We start from the raw sequence: 20,196 nt of genomic DNA on the forward strand, positions 1-20,196 counted from the left end.
GTTCAGGTAGCCGAACTCCAAGACTTCAGGAGCCAGATCGCCAGGTTCAGCTGTTGCGAATCTGGGTGCTGAATTACTCCATGGTTCTGCGTTAAAAGTTTGGGTGTTAGCCGCAGTCTTTGAGGCGGCACCACGGACAGTTCTAGTAACTTGGTGTACCATGGCTGGCGTGCCCACATTGGAGCAACCAGGATGAGTGACAGAGTGTTGCCGTAGTTTGCGTGCCACTAGCGGTATTAATGGCACTGGGGGAAAAGCGCACGCAAATCTGCCTGACCAGTTCATCCATATCGCATTGCCCTGCGACTGTGGATGCAGAAACCTGGCGGCAAAGCTTTGGCATTTTGCGTTTTCCCTTGTGGCGAATAGGTCTATCTCTGGATGACCCCACTGCTGGAAGTACGGTTGGAGCACTGATGGATGTAGCTCCCATTCGTGCATTTGGTGGCTGTGTCTGCTGAGCAGATCCGCCCTCTGGTTGTCCTGGCCTGGGAGGTGTTCCGCCATGAGGAACATGTTCCTCTGAATGGCCCACTTCCACATGCTCTGAGCCAGATGAGACAACTGTGGAGAGTGTGTTCCTCCCTGCTTCTGTATTTAGTACATGGCAGTCATGTTGTCCGTCCGGATCAACATGACTTTGTTGCACAAGTGTAGTTTGAACGCCTTCGCCAGGAAGATAGCCATCAATTCCAGAAGGTTGATGTGCATCTTCTGTTGCTGTGTCGTCCATAGTCCCTGCACTGTGTAATTGAGTACATGAGCTCCCCATCCCTGGAGAGACGCGTCCGCCGTTAGTATTATTTGTGGAACAGGCTCTTGGAACGGTCGGCCCTTGCAAAGGTTGTGTGGATTCCACCAATGCAGAGAGTTGTATGCCCGACCGCTCACCAACACTAGGTCTTTCAACTGTCCTCGAGTCGGATTCCATTGACGTGCCAAGCACTCCTGAAGCGGGCGCATATGTAGTCTCGAGTGCGGGACTATGAAGATGCAGGAGGCCATCATGCCTATCAACTGCATGAACACTCGCGCTGGAAGGGAGTGTTGGGGTCTGAACTTTTTTTATCAGCAGTTGCATGCTGTTGATTCTCGCTAAATTTGGCTGAGCTTTGGCAGCCAGAGTGTATAGTCGCGCCCAGGTACTGCGGTACGTGGGCGGGTTGGAGATGTGACTTTGGATAATTCAGTGAGAATCCCAGACTGTGAAGAAGGTGAATGGTGTGGGATATGTGGCTGGAACACTGCTGGGCTGACTTTGCCTGAACAAGCCAGTCGTCCAGGTAAGGGAAGACGTGAATGTGCTGTCTCCTTAAGTGTGCAGCCACTGTCGCCAGGCACTTGGTAAAGACTCTGGGCGCTGTTACTCCGAAAGGGAGTACTTTGAACTGATAATGCTGTTCCTGAAGAGTGAACCTGAGATATTTTTTGTGTGATGGGTGTATGGGTATGTGGAAATACGCATCCTTTAAATCTAGTGTTGCTAGGAAGTCTCCCTGACTGAGTAACGGCAGAACCTGCTGGAGGGTGAGCATATAAAAATGCTCTGACAGAATGTATTGGTTGAGTGGGCGGAGGTCTAGTATAGGTCGTAAAGACCCGTCCTTTTTTGGGGATTAAGAAGTACAGAGAGTACACCCCTGACACCCGCTGTTCCATAGGCACGAGCTCTATGGCTCCTTTTTGCAGCATACTTAGTACTTCTTGCTGCAATAATGTCAAGTGCTCTGCGGACATAGGACGGTGTCTTGGTGGTATGTTGGGTGGATTGGATGTTAATTCCAGACAACCGTACTGGACAATTTCTCTGACCCACCTGTCTGTGGTGATGGATCTCCAGACTGGCAGGAACTGTTGGAGTCTCCCCCCGACCGGTGTTATGTGGGCGGGGGGGCAGCGACAAGACGTCACGGTTTGTTATTGGCGGAGGACCTGGTGTTGCCGTGTCCTCGTCCTCTGCCTTTGGTGCTGGATCCACGATATCCACCCCTATTGTTTTTATTATAGGTACTCTGGGTACCTCCTTTACTGTATTGCTGCTGGGACCCCTGACCTTTAGCTGCTCCTCTATTCCCGGGGCGACGAAAGGAGCCACTCCGAAACTGCTGCGACTGTAGAGCCCCCATAGATTTCGCAGTTTGGGTCCTTTTTAATCTTTTCCAGTGTGGTGTCAACCTCGGGGCCAAATAAAAAGTCTGGGTTGACTGGTTGATTCAAGATATTATTTTGAATCTCAGGTTTGAAGCATGATCTTCTCAGCCATGCGTGCCTCCTCAACATTACACTAGTGTTGATTGCCCTTGCTGCAGTGTCAGCTGCATCCAGTGCGAATTTGATGGACGCATTTGTAATGAGTTGTCCCTCTCCGATGAGGAGCTACGCTCCATCTTTGTATTCATCTGGTAGGTGTTCTAGCAGTGTTTCTAGTGTATCGTAGTGTGACCTGTCGTATCGGGCCAGGAGTGCCTGAGTGTTAGCAATGCGCCAGATGTTGTTTGCTGCCTGTGCCGCTACCCTTTTGCCTGATGTTTCTAGCACTTTGGACTCCTTGTCCGGAGGAGGAGCATCACCTGTAGTCTGCGAGTTAGCTCTTTTGCGAGCATTAGAAACTACCATGGAGTCCAACGGCAATTGACCCTTAATGTACATGGGGTCTCCGGGTGCAGGTTTGTATTTCTTCTCTATTCTGGGGTTCAATACTCGTGCCCTGGTGGTTTCCTTAAAGATGTCCTTAGCATGTTTAAGAACTCCCTTTTAGCATTGGTAGAGTCTTGGCCATTCTTTCTGATGGAGAACGTGTCCACCCCGTGATTGGCAGCCGCCCTTTCAATGAGGGCGTTAAAAGCAGCAGCATCTTCAGTGGGAGATGGTTTGATATTGTAAAGATGAGTGTCAGGAGCATCTTGTGGGTCACCTTGGTCAGTAGGGTCTCCCCATGCTTGATCTTGGTCTTGCTGTTGGTCATCAGGGTCATTATCCACAGGATAAGTGGTATCATCCCCAATATAGCCCTCTCCTGCATCCTGGTCAGAGTGTGTAGGAGAAAATGATGGTGGTTCCTGATGAGGTGTGGAATGTTTCTACAAGCACTGGCGTCGAACCTGATGCCAGTTTCCTTTTTAGTGGAATCTTGTAGGAGTCCAAAGCCTTCTCCGGAACAATTTTCCGCTTGCGGAACAGCCTACCAGTGTCGGCGTCGATAAACTGGTCCTGCGAGTCCTAGACATCGGTTCGTTCCGTGGGCACTGTTTGTTCGAGACTCCTCCTAAGTTTGAACATCTTCGGTGCCCCCGGCGGCGGCAATCCAAACTTGATCGGTGCTGGCGCCGAGTGAGCTTTAGCGACTGTGTGGTTCGGGACCCATTTTTGGTTCGAGGGTTGCCCGTTCCCTGATGCGCTGTAGGGACTCCAACACCTGTTGCAATGTGAATGCAGACCGTGCTTTGGAACCGATAGGCTCTTTGGAGACAGGCCTGGAGGCGGTCTCCGGTTTCTTCCCAGCCTTCGGGCTCTCGATCCGAAGTTTGGGATCGACGCCTGGTTGATTCGATATTTTGGCAGTCGCCGCACTCTTCGGTGTCGACGTAGTCGGATCGACCACCGTGACCTTGGTGGTCGGTGCGCCAACCTTCGGTGCCATAGGCCGTTGAGTCTTCTCGGGACCGAGGGCCTTCTTCTGTGTCTCGGTGCCGAAGCTTTTGTCTTCTCGGTACCGAAGTCCTTCTTTCTTTGGTCGGCTCCGATGTCCCTTTTCTGTGTCGACGGATTGGAGGGCTTCGATGCCTTCGATCCGACTTTAACCAGTTGCGGTTTCGATTTGACCGGTGCTGGTTTCGGTTTCACAGAATCGAAACCAGTCTTTTTTGATAGTGTTGGCTCCTTTGAAATGTTCGAAGCCGGGCCTTCAGGCGGGGCTGTAGAACTATCCGACTGATCTTGGGTACGGCCCGCAGGAGATCCCTCGACCTGAGCCTTGTTAAGACTGTGTCCTTCGGCCTCCGCATCGACGGATTGGCCTAGCTCCTCGCCCGAGCGATCTTCCCTCGGCCCCAAGGGCCTCATCGTCATCTCCTACCTCATCGACGACGTCTTCGTCCTCAAAGATCACCTCATCATCGTCGTCAGATTGGGATTCATGCTCCGAAGCATGGCTCGAGTCTCTCTTCGACGCGCTCGACTTCCTCATCCTCGGTGCTGAATATGTTAACCGGGTTAGGCGCCGATTGTTTGGCCTCCAATCTAGCCGCCAGTCGATTCCGAAGTGTCCTCTTTGACCGGAACCGGGCGCAGGCCATACACCTCGACTCATCATGATCCGGGGATAAGCATTTGTTACACACCGGATGGACATCGATTTGTGGATATTTCGCATGACATAAAGGTCATCTCTTGATTCCATCCTCGAACGTCGATCGATGTACGGACCAAGACTAGGTCCGAGAAGTGTGAACAAGACCGAGAACGAGTATAATAGTCTGTCGATGCCGAACGCAAACAATACCGACGATACCTAAAGGCTTTTGACCTTCAAGAAAGTTTTCCTAACTTGAGCTAAGATAAGCACATCCGAACCCAATGGCGGAAAAAAACAATCTGAGGATGGAGAGGATGCCCATGCGCACTGTAGTCCAGGGGAGGAGCCACCTATCTCGTGATACTTCGAAGACTCTTCCAGGACAACAATGTGCAATCATCCGGACCCAACACTAGGCAGCGATCTATGCACAGACATGAATTCAGCAGCCCACATGCCTCGAACATAATGCATAAAGGAATACGTGAATTGCACCCAAAAAAATTTCAGCTTCCGCCCATAGAGCGGAGCACCATAAGTAAGAAAAATGGACATGCAATTTAGCACGGATAAGTTGAGGAATTGACTGCACAGAGGGGATTTGCAGGTTGGATAAAGTTCACTCAATGCCAGGAAATCTGAAGCCTATACTAAGATAATGATCGGGGTAATGAGATGTCAGAAAAGAAATTAGTAATGCTCCTGAAACAATAGTTTTAAAGATTGAAACTTGTCCACATTCACATGTCCATTGCTCTGAAATTTAGTGGCTAGAAGCTTATCTTGTAAATATGTACGACTATTAAACTGCATTTTGTTGCACGTAACCTAATACTACAAGACTACTACCTACTTACTATAAAATGTAATTCACAAACCTACAGGTGGAGATTGGAACCTCCACCACTCATGTTTTCTATGGAGATCGCCACACAGAGAAGTTACTATGCAATAGCAAATGTGGGAGGTGCCAGAGTAGTGGAGAGAAAATGGGGATATCTACTACAAAATGGAAGGGGAATTACTACAACCATCCACCCACCCACAAAAGATTAAGCCCATTGCCATTCACAAACTAGATTTCTAAAGGTACCACCATCCTAAAGATGATAAACCTGTTATAAATGTTCCACAGCCCAGCCTTGGAGTTCATAAAGCATCTCAAATGGCCACTCACTGAAACTGTAACATACTGCTATAGAACATAATGGAGGAAGAGACTTAAAAGAAAACCACACAGGAACTACTATATAAAAAATAAAATCTGGCAACAGAATATGTAGTGTCCATGCCAGAATGCATCACCTGTTTTGCCACAGCTTGTCCACCTCCTATTAACTCAGAAAAATAGATTTACAGATCTGGTAGTTGAGGCAGATCAGTGTGCCCCATCTCCCAGAGACTAGGTGCATAACAAGGAGATTTTGGAAATAGAGGGCCATGCTACGCACTGAGGCTTTTTTTTTTGCCTACTGCTCCATCTTCTTGGATTTTCCCTCTGACAAGAGTAGGAGGGAAGGTGCCTGGTGAAAGTTTTGCGAAGCAAGATGCCTGAGCCACCAGGTTTTCCTGTGATGGATTGGAGGAAAGGAAAGCCAGTTCTCCAGGGACCAATCCGCAGCATCTTCCAATCGCTTCGTGGACTGCAGGGGAAGAAGTGGTTTTCTCCCAAACTGTCAGGATGGCTCTGTGAGGGCCTCATTATGTCTTATGTGAAGTAGTATGTAGAGCCCTTGTAAGAATGTTGGCTTTGGTCTCAGCCATACAAAAAGGAGGTATAACATCTTAACCTGCTTCATCACTGAATGAGAAGTAGTGACCTCAAATGGAGGCAGCCCTGTTCGGGAACAAAATTCTTATTCTAGCGAGGTATCCAATCCACTTTTGTCTTTAAACAATGCAAAGTCCGAGTCCAAAGACACAGAATGTCAGTTCCATGAACTTTGCTCTGGCTGGGGTCCTTGTGGGGCTAAGAGTCCCTGAAAAAGCATTTTCCCTCTTTGAGGCGCTGAGCCTCCCTGTGTGATGTGTTGTGGGAATTGAGATGGGGTAAGATTTCTGGTTCAGCAGGTTGCGTCACGGGTAGCATTGATTGGGGCGCAGATGGAGTTGTTTGCAGTGCTGGTGGAGGGGGGATTATGAAGAGCCTGCATTCAGAAAAGCTGCACTTGAAAAAAAGAACATCTGAGATGAAAAAGTTGTCAATCTCTTGATGAAATTTGAGCCTTGAATTTAAGTTGATTACAAGTAAAAGAGATGAAATTTGAGCCTTGAATTTAAGTTGATTACAAGTAAAAGAGATAATCAACATCAATACACTGACTGGGGTTTTTTACCACAATGATGTCACAAGGCTCAGAGTGGAACCAGCGACCAATACCGCGGTGGAGATCCATCGAAAAGTTTCTAGACTCAGTCGGACACCTGGAATATTCGAAAGATGAGAGATCTGCAGGTAGAGATTCATTAGAAGAAGTCTTATTTATAAGATTTTGAGAGGTAGTCTATCCAGTTATAAAGCAGCACTGTGTCTTCATGAACAAGTGCCCCCACCACGTTCAGAAGTCTATTAGTCCGGGATTTGCTTAATGGCTTTTTGTCTGTCTTAATCATGGACAAGGGCAGGACTGATATGAAGGCATGAGGGCCTCTTTTTGGTATCAAAATCATAGTTATTGCTGCCCTCCTTTCTGTGGATAGCAGTCACCTTGTGGACATCCCCTCCACAAATTGGTCTGGCAGGAGACAGGCAGCACGCAGGATCTGGACCGCTGGCATTCTCTGTAAGGCTCTCTCACTTAGTCATTTACAGCACTCTCACAATTTCTCATGTTGAACCTCAGCAAGACTGCAGAGGATCACTACACTAATCACCACCAGTGTATGGCTGCATACAGATCAGCATCAGTTGCTGTGACAGAGTATTACTGATTCCACCTGAAGTCCGTCATATCACCCACATCTAATAACGAATAGTTTACCTGTCGGTGTAGTTTTGCAGCTTGAAGATCTTTCTGGATTCACTATGCTGTGCATTATTCCACGATCTTGTGGTTGGGTCCGGATTCGTAGTCTTTTCTTTGTTGTTTTTTTTTGTAGCCCAGGTGGGCGGCGACGACCCACCATTTGGTGCACCTCCCGTGACGTCGTCGTGCTTCCTGCGGAAGTCCCACCTTTGGGGCGCCATCTTCGGGTTCTTATTTCCCTTCTTTTTTTTTTTTTTTTAACCCTAGGCGATTGATTAATCCTTCTTGTCCATTTTTCTGTACGTTTTCATTTCTTTCGATCTTTTCCATGTTACCCCCTCTTCCTCCAGCCTCATCTTCCTGGCGGAGGTGGGTGGGTTCGCTAGTGAATCCAGAAAGATCTTCAAGCTGCAAAACTACACCGACAGGTAAGAAACTATTCGTTTTGCAGCGTGAATCTTTCTGGTTTCACTATGCTGTGCATAGACTTTGTAGCGGTTTTCCTAATTTTGTGGCGGCTGGGTGGTAAATGAGCGTTGGTCGTTGAAAATGTGTTGAAGCACCTTCTGTCCAACCTGTGCTTCCTTGTTCATCTGAATGTCCACGCAGTAGTGTTTCGTGAACGTGTGCACAGATGCCCAAGTTGCCGCGAGGCATATGTCCTTGATGGGCGTGTTCGCCAGGAAGGCCACGGTGGCCCCTTTCTTCCTTGTAGAGTGAGCCCGAGGCCCCTCCGCTAGCTCCTGTCCAGCCTCTTTGTGGCAGAATTGAATAGTGAGGGCAATCCACCTAGCGATGGTGCCCTTAGTCACTGGCCTACCCATGAAGCTAGTAGCAAAGGACACAAACAGCTGCTTCGACTTCCTGAGTTCCTTGGTTCTCAATGTAGTGCATCACCGCTCTTCTTGCGTCGAGGGTGTGCAGGGCCTTTTCTGCGTTTGAAGTCGGGTTTTGGAAGAAACTTGGTATCTGAATACTCTGATTCATGTGGAACGCCGACACCACCTTGGGCATGAAGTGTGGGTCTGTTCTCAGGACTATTCTGTCCTTGTGAATCTGAATGTAGGGTTCCTGTAGTGTTAGTGCTTGAAGCTCGCTCACCCTGCGTAGAGAGGTTATGGCCACCAGAAAGGCCGCTTTCATCGTCAACATCTGCAGTGTGGCCTTGTGAATGGGTTCAAACGGTGCCTTCATGAGCTCCGTCAGAACCACGTTCAGATTCCATGCCGGCGGCGGCAACCTTTTCGGGGGGGGCCTTCCTTTTGGCTCCTTCCATGAATCTCTTCACCACCTGCGAGGTGAAGAAACTTCCACCCTTTTCACCTCTGGTGTAGGCCACGATTGCCGCTAGGTGTACCCTTGGGGAGCTCGAGCAGAGGTTACTCTTTAGAAGGTGTGTGAGGTACCTCAGTACTGTTGAGTCTTTTGTCATTCTGTTTTGCAGGCCCTTTTTCCTGCACCACACAGTGAATCTCTTCCATTTTGCGCTGTAGCATTTTCGTGTAGTTGGTTTCCTTGCCTCCCGTAGCACTCACATAGTGCTCGGAGGCAATCTTAGGTGTGCGAACTCTAGGTCTTCAGGAGCCATGCCGCCAGGTTGAGGGTCTCTGGCTCTGGGTGCAGGACCTCTCCGTTTTGCATTGAGAGCAGGTCCTTCCTCCTCTCGAACCTGTATGGATTGCCTTGTGCCATTTCTTGAATTTGTGAGAACCAGGTCTGCCTCGCCCACTGCGGAGCCACTAGGATCAGAGTCATGTTGCTGGTTCTGCACTTGTCGAGCATTCTGTGCAACAGGGGTATCGGTGGAAAGGCGTAGGCAAATGTCCTCGACCAGCTTATCCATAGGGCATTTCCCTGGGATTGCTGATCTGGTTGCCTGGACGCGAAGCTTTGGCATTTTGCATTGTGGCGTGTTGCAAATAGGTCTATTGTGGGAGTTCCCCATCTCCGGAAGAGTTTCTCCGTTTCCTGGCCATTGAGCTCCCACTCGTGCGATGCCGAGGTCTGCCTGCTTAGCCAGTCTGCCTCCACATTGTCCTTCCCCGGTAGGTGAATTGCCAGTAGATCTATCCTGAGAGGTATGGCCCATCTCCAAATCTCCTGAGCTAGAGAGGAGAGAGGGAACGACTGTGTCCCCCCTTGTTTGTTGATGTAGAACATTGCCGTGGTGTTGTCTGTTTGAACCAACACCCTCTGGTTGTACAGGTGCCTCTGGAATGCCTTCAGGGCTAGCAGGATTGTTTTCAACTCGAGGTAGTTGATATGGCGAACCGCATCTGCTGGAGCCCACAGATCCCTCACTCTGAGGTGGTCCATGTGCGCTCCCCATCCCTTTTGCGATGCGTCCGTGGTAATGGTCATTGTTGGGATTGGTGGTGTCAGGCTTCTCCCTGCGGTCATGTTGTCTCTGTTCCACCAAGTTATCTCCTCCTGCACTGCGTGCGTAACAACCACTAGACCCTCCCAACTTCAGTTTGCTTGTGACCATTGCTGTTGTAGCCATTCCTGGAATGGTCTCATGTGCAGGCGTACATTCGGCACCAGCTGGATACACGACGCCATCATCCCCATCATCTTGCTCACAGCCCTCACTGTCAGAGCTCGCCCCTTCTGGTAGAGCCGCGCCTCCTTCAGTAGTGCATCTGTCCTCCTGTCGCTGGGCACTACTGTACTGTTGAGGGAGTTGATTTTCGCCCCCAGGAAAATCTTCACCTGTTCCGGTTCCAGCGATGACTTGCCCCAGTGGATCAAGAACCCCAGATTCGTGAGGGTGTCTGTTGCGCATTTTGCGTGCCTCTCGCACTTCTCGCGTGAGTTTGCCTTGACCAGCCAGTCGTCTAAGTAGGGGTAGACATGGATTCCCTGTCTTCGTAGGTGGGCCGCGACCGCCGACAGGCATTTTGTAAAGACCCTTGGTGCCGATTTTAATCCGAAGGCCAGGGTTGTGAACTGGTAGTGTTCCTGTTCGATGTTGAATCTTAGAAGGCCCTTGTGTCTTCTGTTTATTGGGATGTGAAGGTAGGCATCCTTGAGGTCCACGGTGACCATGAAGTCCCCGTCTCTTATTTGGGGCAGTACCTCCTGCAGCGAAGTCATTTTGAACTTCTGCGTTCTGATGAACTTGTTTAGGTAACGCAGGTCCAGGATGGGTCTGAGGTTTCCTTCTACTTTCGGGACCACGAAGTAGTTTGAGTAGACCCCTTTGTTGCGTTCTCTGAACGGCACTGCCTCTATGGCTCTCTTTTCTAGAAGTTCCCGTGTTTCCTCTCTGAGTAGTGCCAGTTCTTGGGCCGATCTCTGTCTTCCCTTTGGTTTCCTGTTTGGAGGTCTTTTCTCCAAATCTACGCAGTATCCGTACTGCATGATGTTCCGTATCCACTTGTCTGTGGTTATACGCCGCCACTCCTGAAGGTAGAACCTCAGTCTTCCGCCTACTGGTGTTGTATGCTCGTAGGCTTTTGAATATTCTCTTCCCCCTGATGTTACTTTTTTGCGCCTCACCCTTGGGGGCATGACGAGGGTAGGCGTCCTCTTGCGTGCTGAGTCACTTTGATGAGGGCTGTTCGCCCCCTCTCCTCCTTTGGCCACGTCCGTTCCCTCTCCCGCGAAAGGACTGGCCCCGAGGTTGGTACTGCCAGTTTTGCTTCTGCTGACCTTGTCCGTGACTTTCACCCTGCTGACCCTGCTGGAACGTCTGGTGCGACGGCCCCTGCTGGCTTCCTCCCCTACCGTAGGGTCTCCGAGGGATTGCCTCGCCTCATTCCCCTCAGCTGTAGGGCCCCCATGGACCTCGCCGTTTCATTTTCTTTTTTCAGCTGGGTGAGCTTCTCGTCCACTGTTGCTCCAAACAGTGTCTCTCCGTTGAAGGGGGTGCCAAGGATGTTGTTCTGCACCTCCGGTTTGAATCCCGAGATTCTTAGCCATGCATGCCTTCTCTCGGTGACCCCTATGGCCATGAGTCTTGCTGAAGTCTCTGCCCCGTCCAACGCCGTCTTTATACAGGAGTTGGCGATGTTCTTGCCTTCGTCTATCAGGTGTGAGGCTCTCTGGCGGTATTCTTCGGGGAGGTGCTTTACTAGCTCCCCCATCTCGTCCCAGTGCTGGTGTCTATTGAGGAGTGCATTGGAATTCGCCATGCGCCAGTGCATTGCGGCGTTCCTCTCGACCTTTCTTCCTGTGAGGTCTATCCTGCTCTCCTTATCAGGTGGTGGGCCCGAAGTTGCTGGTACGTTGGCCCTTCTCCTGGCCGTGGAAGCTATGATGGAGTCGGCGGTCACGCTACCCTTGATGTAAGGGGGGTCCAGGGAAGAGTGCTTATATTTCTTCTCTGTCCTGGGCGTGATCGACCGGCAGGTCGCTGGTTCCTTGAAGGCTTCTCTCCCCTGATTCATCACACCTTGTAGCATGGGGAGGAACTGGCTCCTTGTCTGGATGGGGAGCAGGGTCTCGAGGAGAAAATCGGCTTTCGGCTTCTCCTCGTCAGGTTTGACGCCGAAGGCTGTCGCTGCGCTCATGACCACCATATTGTACACCCCAATGTCGTCGGGTGGCGAAGGCCTCGAAGGGTACGTGTCCACGGGCTCCTCCGGGGTTTCAGTGTCGAGATCCTGCCATTCGATGTCGTGGCTGGTAGATGGCGCCGAGTCGTAGAACGACTGTTGGTCTTCTTCCTCGGCTTCTCCATCATAATAGGCCTCTTCTTCCTCTTAGAGATCCCTTGTTAGGCCTTCGGTGTCGAATTTGTCCTCGACCCCGACGACGTCCGCCGATGAAACCGTTGGAATCTTGAATTCCTTCATCTTGGCGTCGAACTCCTTCTTCCTTTGAAGGATGTTCTCCATTTCGGCCTCGAGCCGCCTCTTCTTTTTCTCCATCTCGGAGATGCGTTCGGCATCGACCGCGGGTCTTTTCGATTAAACTTGCGTCGACGTCGACCGTTCTTTCAGCGTCGATCGGCTAGTTTGCTGGGTTGTCTTAGACGACCCTTGCTTTTCGGCGTCTTTCGGCACCAGGGAGTCCTTTTCTAAGGATCCACTCGGCCTCTTGTCCATGGTTCCCCCTTTGGTCGTCGAAGTTTTCGGCGCCGGGGATCCCTTCGTGGACTTAGACTCTGATTTTCTCGAGTCACCCTCGTGTTTGAGGTACTTTGTTTTGCGCTCGACGATTCTCTTACCTAGTCTTTTTTCTTGTCGGTCTCTACGACCGTGGAGTTTTCGGCTGTCTCGGCGACATTGTCCTAGTCGTCCGTGGAGAGGCCCAGATCGTAGAGCGACAGGGCCTTACCCTTGCCATCCATGCTGGTGTTGGCTCTTCTCTGCCGATCTCTCACCCTGAGCGTCTTCGGCGCGAAGGCTGAGTAGGCGTTGCAGTCCTTACTCTGGTGTTCGACCGGTAGGCAGAGGTTGCAGACCGGATGCTGGTCCTTCTGCGCGAACTTGTGGTGGCAGTTTGGGCAGAACTTGAATGGCGTCTTGTCCATTGCGCTCAGGGCCTCTGAGTGCGCATTCTCCAAGGTCGTCGAAGAAAAAGGGCGCTGAACCTCCTTTCTTCGCGCTCCTGATGAAATCTCTTCCTTTCCTCTAGTATTTATCGACGAAACTCGCTTTTCTTTCTTCTTCCTTCGAGTGTAATTCTGGAGCTTCCCGATGACGATCCAGACCCAACCGCGGAAAAAAGAATCTGAAGATGGCGCCCCAAAGGTGGGACTTCCGCAGGAAGCACGACGACGTCACGGGAGGTGCACCAAATGGTGGGTCGTCGCCGCCCACCTGGTCTACAAAAAAAAAAAAAAAAAAAAAGCACAAAGAAAAGACTACGAATCCGGACCCAACCACAAGATCGCGGAATAATGCACAGCATAGTGAATGCAAAAGCCCTAGTTTCAACGATCTTGGTTTCTCTCTCTCTCTCTAACACCAATGCCTGTAGCCTCCCTGATTAAGCCCCCTCTCTGTGAAACTGCGGTATATAACAAACTGGAGAATTTGTCCAATGTGTCTTAGTATCAATTAATTTTAGCTTTCTTGCTGGGTCTACTGATTACCTGATCCAATATACTGCTCTTCTGTGTTTAGAGTATTGTCTTCTGGTATGATATATTCTAATCTTGCCCTCAACCATAAGCTTTACTTTCATGGATTCCCATTCGGTTGATATACAGTCTGTTTTTGCCCAGTTACATTGCATGTATTAGGTAATTGCAACCCTTATATCTTCTAAAAAGGCTACAAAAAACAGACCTTACCCAGATATCGATAATGTTAATGGAATACCAGGATGGATCCAAGCTAAAGTAACTACGGTGTATGCTTAAAAATAATTATATTTTCACCCAGTCAGATGTAGAATCCCTCATCTGCTGAGAACCTCATGCAATGCAGCCACTATCCCTTGCTCAATGAGCAGGATGGGGATACCGGTTCATGTGTCCATCTAACTGCAGTTCACATCACCCGCTCAGATGATTGGGTTATCAGTGAAGGGCTTCCCACTTTTAGTGCACTTCAAAAGAAACTCCTATAGTCTACAGTTAAAGCATGGAGGTTTATAAGGAAACACTTGCTATCATCTACTAAACTATAAATCAGTATAGATCGCCCCTTCACATCTGCCTTGCTGCAACAGTGCTGAATTGAACAATTGGTGCAATCCACACAAACTTCTCATAATAAACAAGCCACTGGAATTCTGCAGCAAGGTTGACTACATTAGGCAGCAAGGAAAGGCAAATTATGCAGCACATTTTGTGATAATGAAACACCATTTGCATTTTTTACATGCAAATACTGTCTGGGCCGACGTTTCACCTTATCAGTAACAGTTTATCAAATTGAGCAGTAAGCAACTAAAGGTTTACCATTAAATTTTTGTAAAGGGTCCTCCACTGCACTGCAACCCAAGTTGCTACAATTTTAGTAACTTTTGATCCATTTGAGCTAGAAACAATTTGTTAAAATCTGCAAATTATACACCACACATTGGTTATGAGGCAAATTCAGCACATCTATAATTATACTGAAAGGCTGGGGCCGCAGAAATGCATAGTTCCAGCGGAACCGGATATTAAGCTGCTGTGAGATGTTGACTTCTGGGTCTGTTCAGTGATGTCCGGCGTTGCGATGGACCAGCCTCATCTGTGAGACAGAGTCCTATTTTCTTTGACTAGATGCTCAGAACGTTCACAAAAGCCACAAGAGGGGTGGGGCTGTAAACTGCGGTGAGCATACCCTTATTTATTACCTTTATGTCTTGGGATTGGAGTGTGAAGTTGTGGCAAATTGCATGCCTAGTCAGGAATGCTATTTGTGATGTTTTAGGGGGCTAGGATTTACTTCAAACATAATGAAACCATTTTTCATGAGGACGAGAGTTCAGGGTCCTACCGTGTGGGTCTATACTAGTAGCATGTTTTGGCTTCAGACTGGATTTTTATGTGGTTTTTTTTATAAGCACAAAATCTTAAGTACTAACTGTTGCCTCCTTCCACCACCAATAAGACTTACAAATCACGATCTAAATTATCCAACAAGCGTGGTCTTCTTCCAAAACTTACATGGGTAAAGAATAGTTTTAAAAATTAACTGCAGCAAGGTAATTATTCTTCACCAATACCCGTCAAATGTACAACTCCAACATCTTCATGCATACAGCAGGGTCTGCTGAAGTAACTATTCAAAAACAGTAAAGCTGAAACACAACTAACGTACCTGGCCATCCACCAAGGCAGTAAGTGGAAGGTAATCAAAAAGGTCTGTGAAATATTTCCAAACATTTGCATTTCCATATTTCCGCAAGCACTCATCATAGAAACCATATACTTGGGTGATTTGCCTGCTTTCGTGGTTCCCTCTAAGAATTGTGATACGCTCACGATATCGAACCTGAAGGGAAGAAAAAAAAAGATTTTTAAAATTGGTGGACTAAACTACTTAAAGCTAGTAACAAAAATGATGGGTTGTGTGTAACATATCCAATGCAAAAGGTTATAAACAAAAGATTATAAAAAGGCACTCTATGATCTGAAAGTAGGAAACAAGCTATTTGTGGCGCTTGGAGTCTAAATTGGGTTTCAAACTTTAACACTTCACAGCAGGAACCTAAAATTTCCACCCCTGCCAGACAATTTAACTTGTAAGGAATGAAACCTGCCACTAAAGTTTCAAAATCTTCACAAACAAAATATACAAATAACTTTTTTCCCACCAGCAGAGTTTACATGTAGGAACAATACTGGAGAAAAAATGGATGCTTCCACTACATCATAAAAACCAAAGAAGTCGTCATGGACGTGGCAAACCTCTGGCATTTCTCATCAGGAACTATACTGGTGCATCAAACTATTGCTTATAACAAGGTTAGACTTCTTGGGTTAAATGCATATTTTATACTAGATTAGATGTTAGCGATATCATCTAAGGAAAGAGGAGCCCTCAAATGACTTGACAGAGCCGCCTCATTCTCCACAAGGTTTACTCAAGGTTAGGAGGTGAGCCACCATTACAACAATTGCCTTTTAATGAGCTAGAAACAATCATTGTTGTGCCACCAGTTTTTCTGGCTTGGAGGAGAAAATTACCAGAATGACAGGTCGGTGCAGGTTTGTGACAAACTGTCCTCAATAGATAAGTCAAGGTAAGTGAAATATCATGCAGTGCAAAGTTATCTACTTGTAAGAATTAACACTGAAGAGTTTTGCCAATGTGCTGAATCAATGGAGATTTTATAAGAAAATCTTTTAGGACACAATTGCATATTCAGCCTAACCAAAGGCACCATTATTTAATGTAACCAATTACATTTTTAACTGACAATCGATAAAATATAAGGCGAAAATAGATAAGCAGTTATTGCAGGCACAGATTGAAGCCTGAATTAGGAATTCTAATTTGAACCTGTCAAGCTGGGACCTCTGACCTTCCAAAGATGGCATACCAGCTCTTAATAAAAGCAGCAAAGTTTATACTACAAAAGATTATAAGTAAATAATTGTTTTAACGTTCATGGGATCTTCGCTAATATTCATGAACACAAAACTAAATGGGATAGCAAGCACCTCTTCCTCATCAAGAAAAATCTAATTAAAATTGGGAAGGAAGAGGCCAAACAGAAAAGAATGCAAACTAACTAAGCAGGTTTTGTAGAAACGTTTGGTATACTACAGCGGTAGCTACATAGCCTTTTTGGAGGCACTGGCCTCCGAGATTCAGTTGCCTTTTGATTGTAAATTACAATAAAGGCAACAAATCTGAAGGGCTATGGACAATTTGTTATGCAATCCCTCTACATCTTACTTGCCTAGGTAATATTGGAGAATGCTTTGCACATCAAGTGAGATGAGCTAGCTTTTTTAAAAAAATTATATATGTTGGGCTCTATTTGGCCAATAAGATGTTGAGTAACGGGGTGGTATGAAAGCGGTAAAACTCAGTAATTGTGATAAGAGTAATACATTATTGGTACCATGTTTCGGTTCTGATTGACAACACACCAGGTACAATGATATCATGAAGAATATTCTTTTTATTGACATTGATCGTGATTTATTATAAAAATGTGTCAATCTATCTCTAATCCCGCTAATGTACTTGCCGTAATTCACACAGACCTAAGTATATATGTGCGTATTCTTTCCACCAAGGTTGAAGAATTAATTCTGTTTTGGTATAAACTACGAGTCTGTTTTCCATGGTATTGTGGTTGTAGTCACGTCACGTGACTCGGGACGAACACGTAAGCATGTAAATAAGGTTTTGAAACTTGCACAAACAGTTGGTGAGCAAGCCTGCTGGGCAGGCGAAACGCATCCAAACCGGCTGTATAAGCAATAAATATCCTTTTGAACCTGGACACGGCGTCGTCATCCTTTGCCTTGTACGAAGGACTTGGTTATATGAATCGGGCTGTGCTGGGGGTAGCCCGTGTCAGACAATGCACCCTCTGATTAGGAGTGTGGCGGCAGTTACCTGAGCAAAGAGGAGCAAATAGTGTGGACCGCCACCCCCCCGGACCGAACATCAAGAAAGCGCCGCAGTGCGCCCGTGTTGGATTACGAAGTACGTACCAGGAGCACTGAGGTTTACCTGACGAGGGACCCCACCTACGCAGGACACCGACGAGCGAAAAGGTACGAGATTCTTCGTTTTAAGCGGCCACGGGAAGAGGGGAAGTCAGCCAAGACTGGTTATTCTACTTACAAGCTTGTTGAGTAGAGGCAGACGGTTCCAGGTTCACAGCGAATCGCTGGGAAAACTCACGTTATTAGCAACAAACATGTCAGCCGGGGAAATGAAAGAGAGGGAGGAGGCTGCCCTTTCCATTTTCAGTGATACAAATGCAACATTACCCGATTCCACAAAGCATGCAACAGGTGAAAAAATGTCGGATGTCCAATCTCGCCTCAAACGCTTAGAAAAACTGAAGCGCAGCGAGTTATCCAAGTGGTGGGAAGCCAAGTCCCTCCAACGTTATCTGGAGGTCAAAAGAATCCCTCGAGGACTCCGTATCTTGGTAGCCCCGACGTATGAGGACCCAAACCCACTCATGCTGAATGAGTGGGCTCAGAACAACTTCGAGTCCTCATGCAGGATGTTGGCGATTCTGGTGAAATACGCAGAAATAGATCGCAACAAGATCATGGAAGAAATAACGCAAATTACAGATATGCTGGATAAAGAAACCAACCAGGCACCAATTGAGAAATTCACAAAAGAAATGAAGGAAAGATTAATCAAACTAGAAAATACAATCAAAGAGAGAAAGGCACAAAAATTTATCCGGGACAAAAATGACTGAGCGTGGGCAAATTTATACATTCGCCAGGAAATTTGATACTCTCCGAAGGCAACGGATGAATCCCAGCAGCCACATGCAAGCGAATGCCCAGGCAGAGCTCAGTAGCATTCCCAGTTCTGAAGTCGATACAGATATCGATGGAAATGCCCATAGCCATGAAGGAGGTGCAATACCGTCAGTAATAGATGAATTCAGTTTTTTAGAGCAAGAAAGGAGATTCAATCTCCGCCCACGCCCACCTCAGACAAACGTAGGAGCACGAAGAGGAAGAGGCAGAGGCAACAAAGGCGCAAGGGGTCAAAACTTTGGCAGAGGAAAGAACAGCAAATAATGATGGCTTGTGACACTGAGAAAAACAATCAAGTAATCAATATGACCAACATCAAACTATCTGAGCAAGAGGTTAATATTCTGAGCCTCGGCCTTTCCTACTGCCCACCTGCTGATTTTGACTATGTTAAAACAAGAGTAGATGTTTTCAAATTTATAAGAACACTCAAATTGAGAAAACATTTTGCCTCCAACCGCGACGAGGGATCTTGGATAGTGCAATCTAACACTACTGATGATATATCCCCCGCAGAACTAGTTGTCAACGATATGGACTTGCTCCTAAATCTAAGACCGATGGATGAATTATCTAATCCTATGGCCAATGAGGGCACGACATCTAATACAATGGACATAACGGCAACCAGCAGTCAAGTGCAAGACATAGCCAGGGACCAGGAAGTTGACATTGGGGGAAATGACCCCACAAAATTCAGACTACCTTCCAGATTCATGCCGCTGTCCGCTAGAGATGCCGTGGACGTCTATAATGAACTGGTGATTAATGATCTTAAAAATTTGGAAAAATGCACTAGTGTGAAATACAAAGCTCTATCTAAGCACCAGCAAGAGTACAGTGCATTGATTAACAAACTTTCCACAGATGAGACTTGTATAGTCCGCAACGCGGACAAAGGAGGCAATATTGTCCTTTGGGACAAGAAGAGCTACCTTATAGAAGCTCATAGGCAATTGAATGATGTGCATAACTATAACAAAATCAATGACAATGTGATGCATACAAGCTATAAATTGTACAATGATCAGCTCTATTTGTGGTATAGTCAAAATTTGTTGACACGTGATGAATTAGCCTTCCTTAAAATCGATAATCCTGTGACTCAGGTGTTCTACCTGATCCCCAAGGTGCACAAAAGTATGCATAACCCCCCGGGTAGACCAATTATTTCCGCCATAGGGGGGGCGTTTGAAAACACATCTAAATTTATAGATTCTTTTTTGTGTCCCTTGGTTCGCACTTTACCAGCTTTTATTCAAGACACGGGTGATTTTCTGAAGAATATCTATGACCTCCCATGGGAAAAGGACCTTCTACTAGTGACTATAGATGTTTGCTCACTATACACTAGTATAAGACATGAAGATGGCCTCAAAGCTGTCAAACACTTTCTGGGCAACCGCCCTATCAAACTATGGTCACATACACAAATGCTGCTCTCTATGATCTCCACTTGCTTAAAAAACAACTTCTTCCTTTTTAATGATCAGCTGTATCAGCAGACATGCGGAACAGCGATGGGCACCTGCTTCGCCCCCAGCTATGCGAATTTACATATGGGCTGGTGGGAGGAGCAGGTGGTCAGAGCCGTATATCAGGAAGAATGGGAGGAGAATGTGTTGCTTTGGAGTCGCTATATAGACGACCTTTTCGTCATTTGGAAAGGGCCTAAACTAGCTGCCCAAAACTTTGACAAACTTCAAACGAACGATCTAAATTTGAGTTTCACCAGCACCATCAGTGAAACTGAAGTTAACTTTTTAGATCTCACTGTCTATATTAAAGAAGAGAGGGTTCATTCCAAACTGTTTAGGAAACCGACTTCTAGTAACACAGTGCTTCATGCCAAAAGCTTCCACCCCTTTAGCCTGATCAAAAGTATCCCTTATGGGGAGAGCCTCAGGACAATTCGAAACTGTAGTGAGGAAAAGATTAGTGACCAAGAACTTTCAGGTTTAACGAACCGCTTCAAGGCCAGGGGTTATACAGAAGAGGTCATCAGCCAAGCTGTAACGAAAGCCAAACAACGACCGAGAGAGGACATTCTTTTTAATGCGAGCAATAGCAAAATCAAA

General features: G+C 47.2%; 1 protein-coding gene across 1 annotated transcript in view; it reads right to left on the reverse strand.

Annotated features, from left to right (window-relative positions):
• Positions 1-20,196, reverse strand: part of LOC146810948 (serine/threonine-protein phosphatase 2A catalytic subunit alpha isoform-like) — a 195,967-nt gene that overhangs the window by 111,505 nt on the left and 64,266 nt on the right. Inside the window, exon 3 of the mRNA XM_085618017.1 lies at positions 14,967-15,140. Within this exon, the coding sequence (XP_085474143.1) occupies positions 14,967-15,140 (174 nt within the window). The remainder of the gene's footprint in view (positions 1-14,966; positions 15,141-20,196) is intronic.

This window comes from Triturus cristatus, chromosome 7, assembly GCF_964204655.1.
Source record: "Triturus cristatus chromosome 7, aTriCri1.1, whole genome shotgun sequence".
Lineage (NCBI taxonomy): Eukaryota > Metazoa > Chordata > Amphibia > Caudata > Salamandridae > Triturus > Triturus cristatus.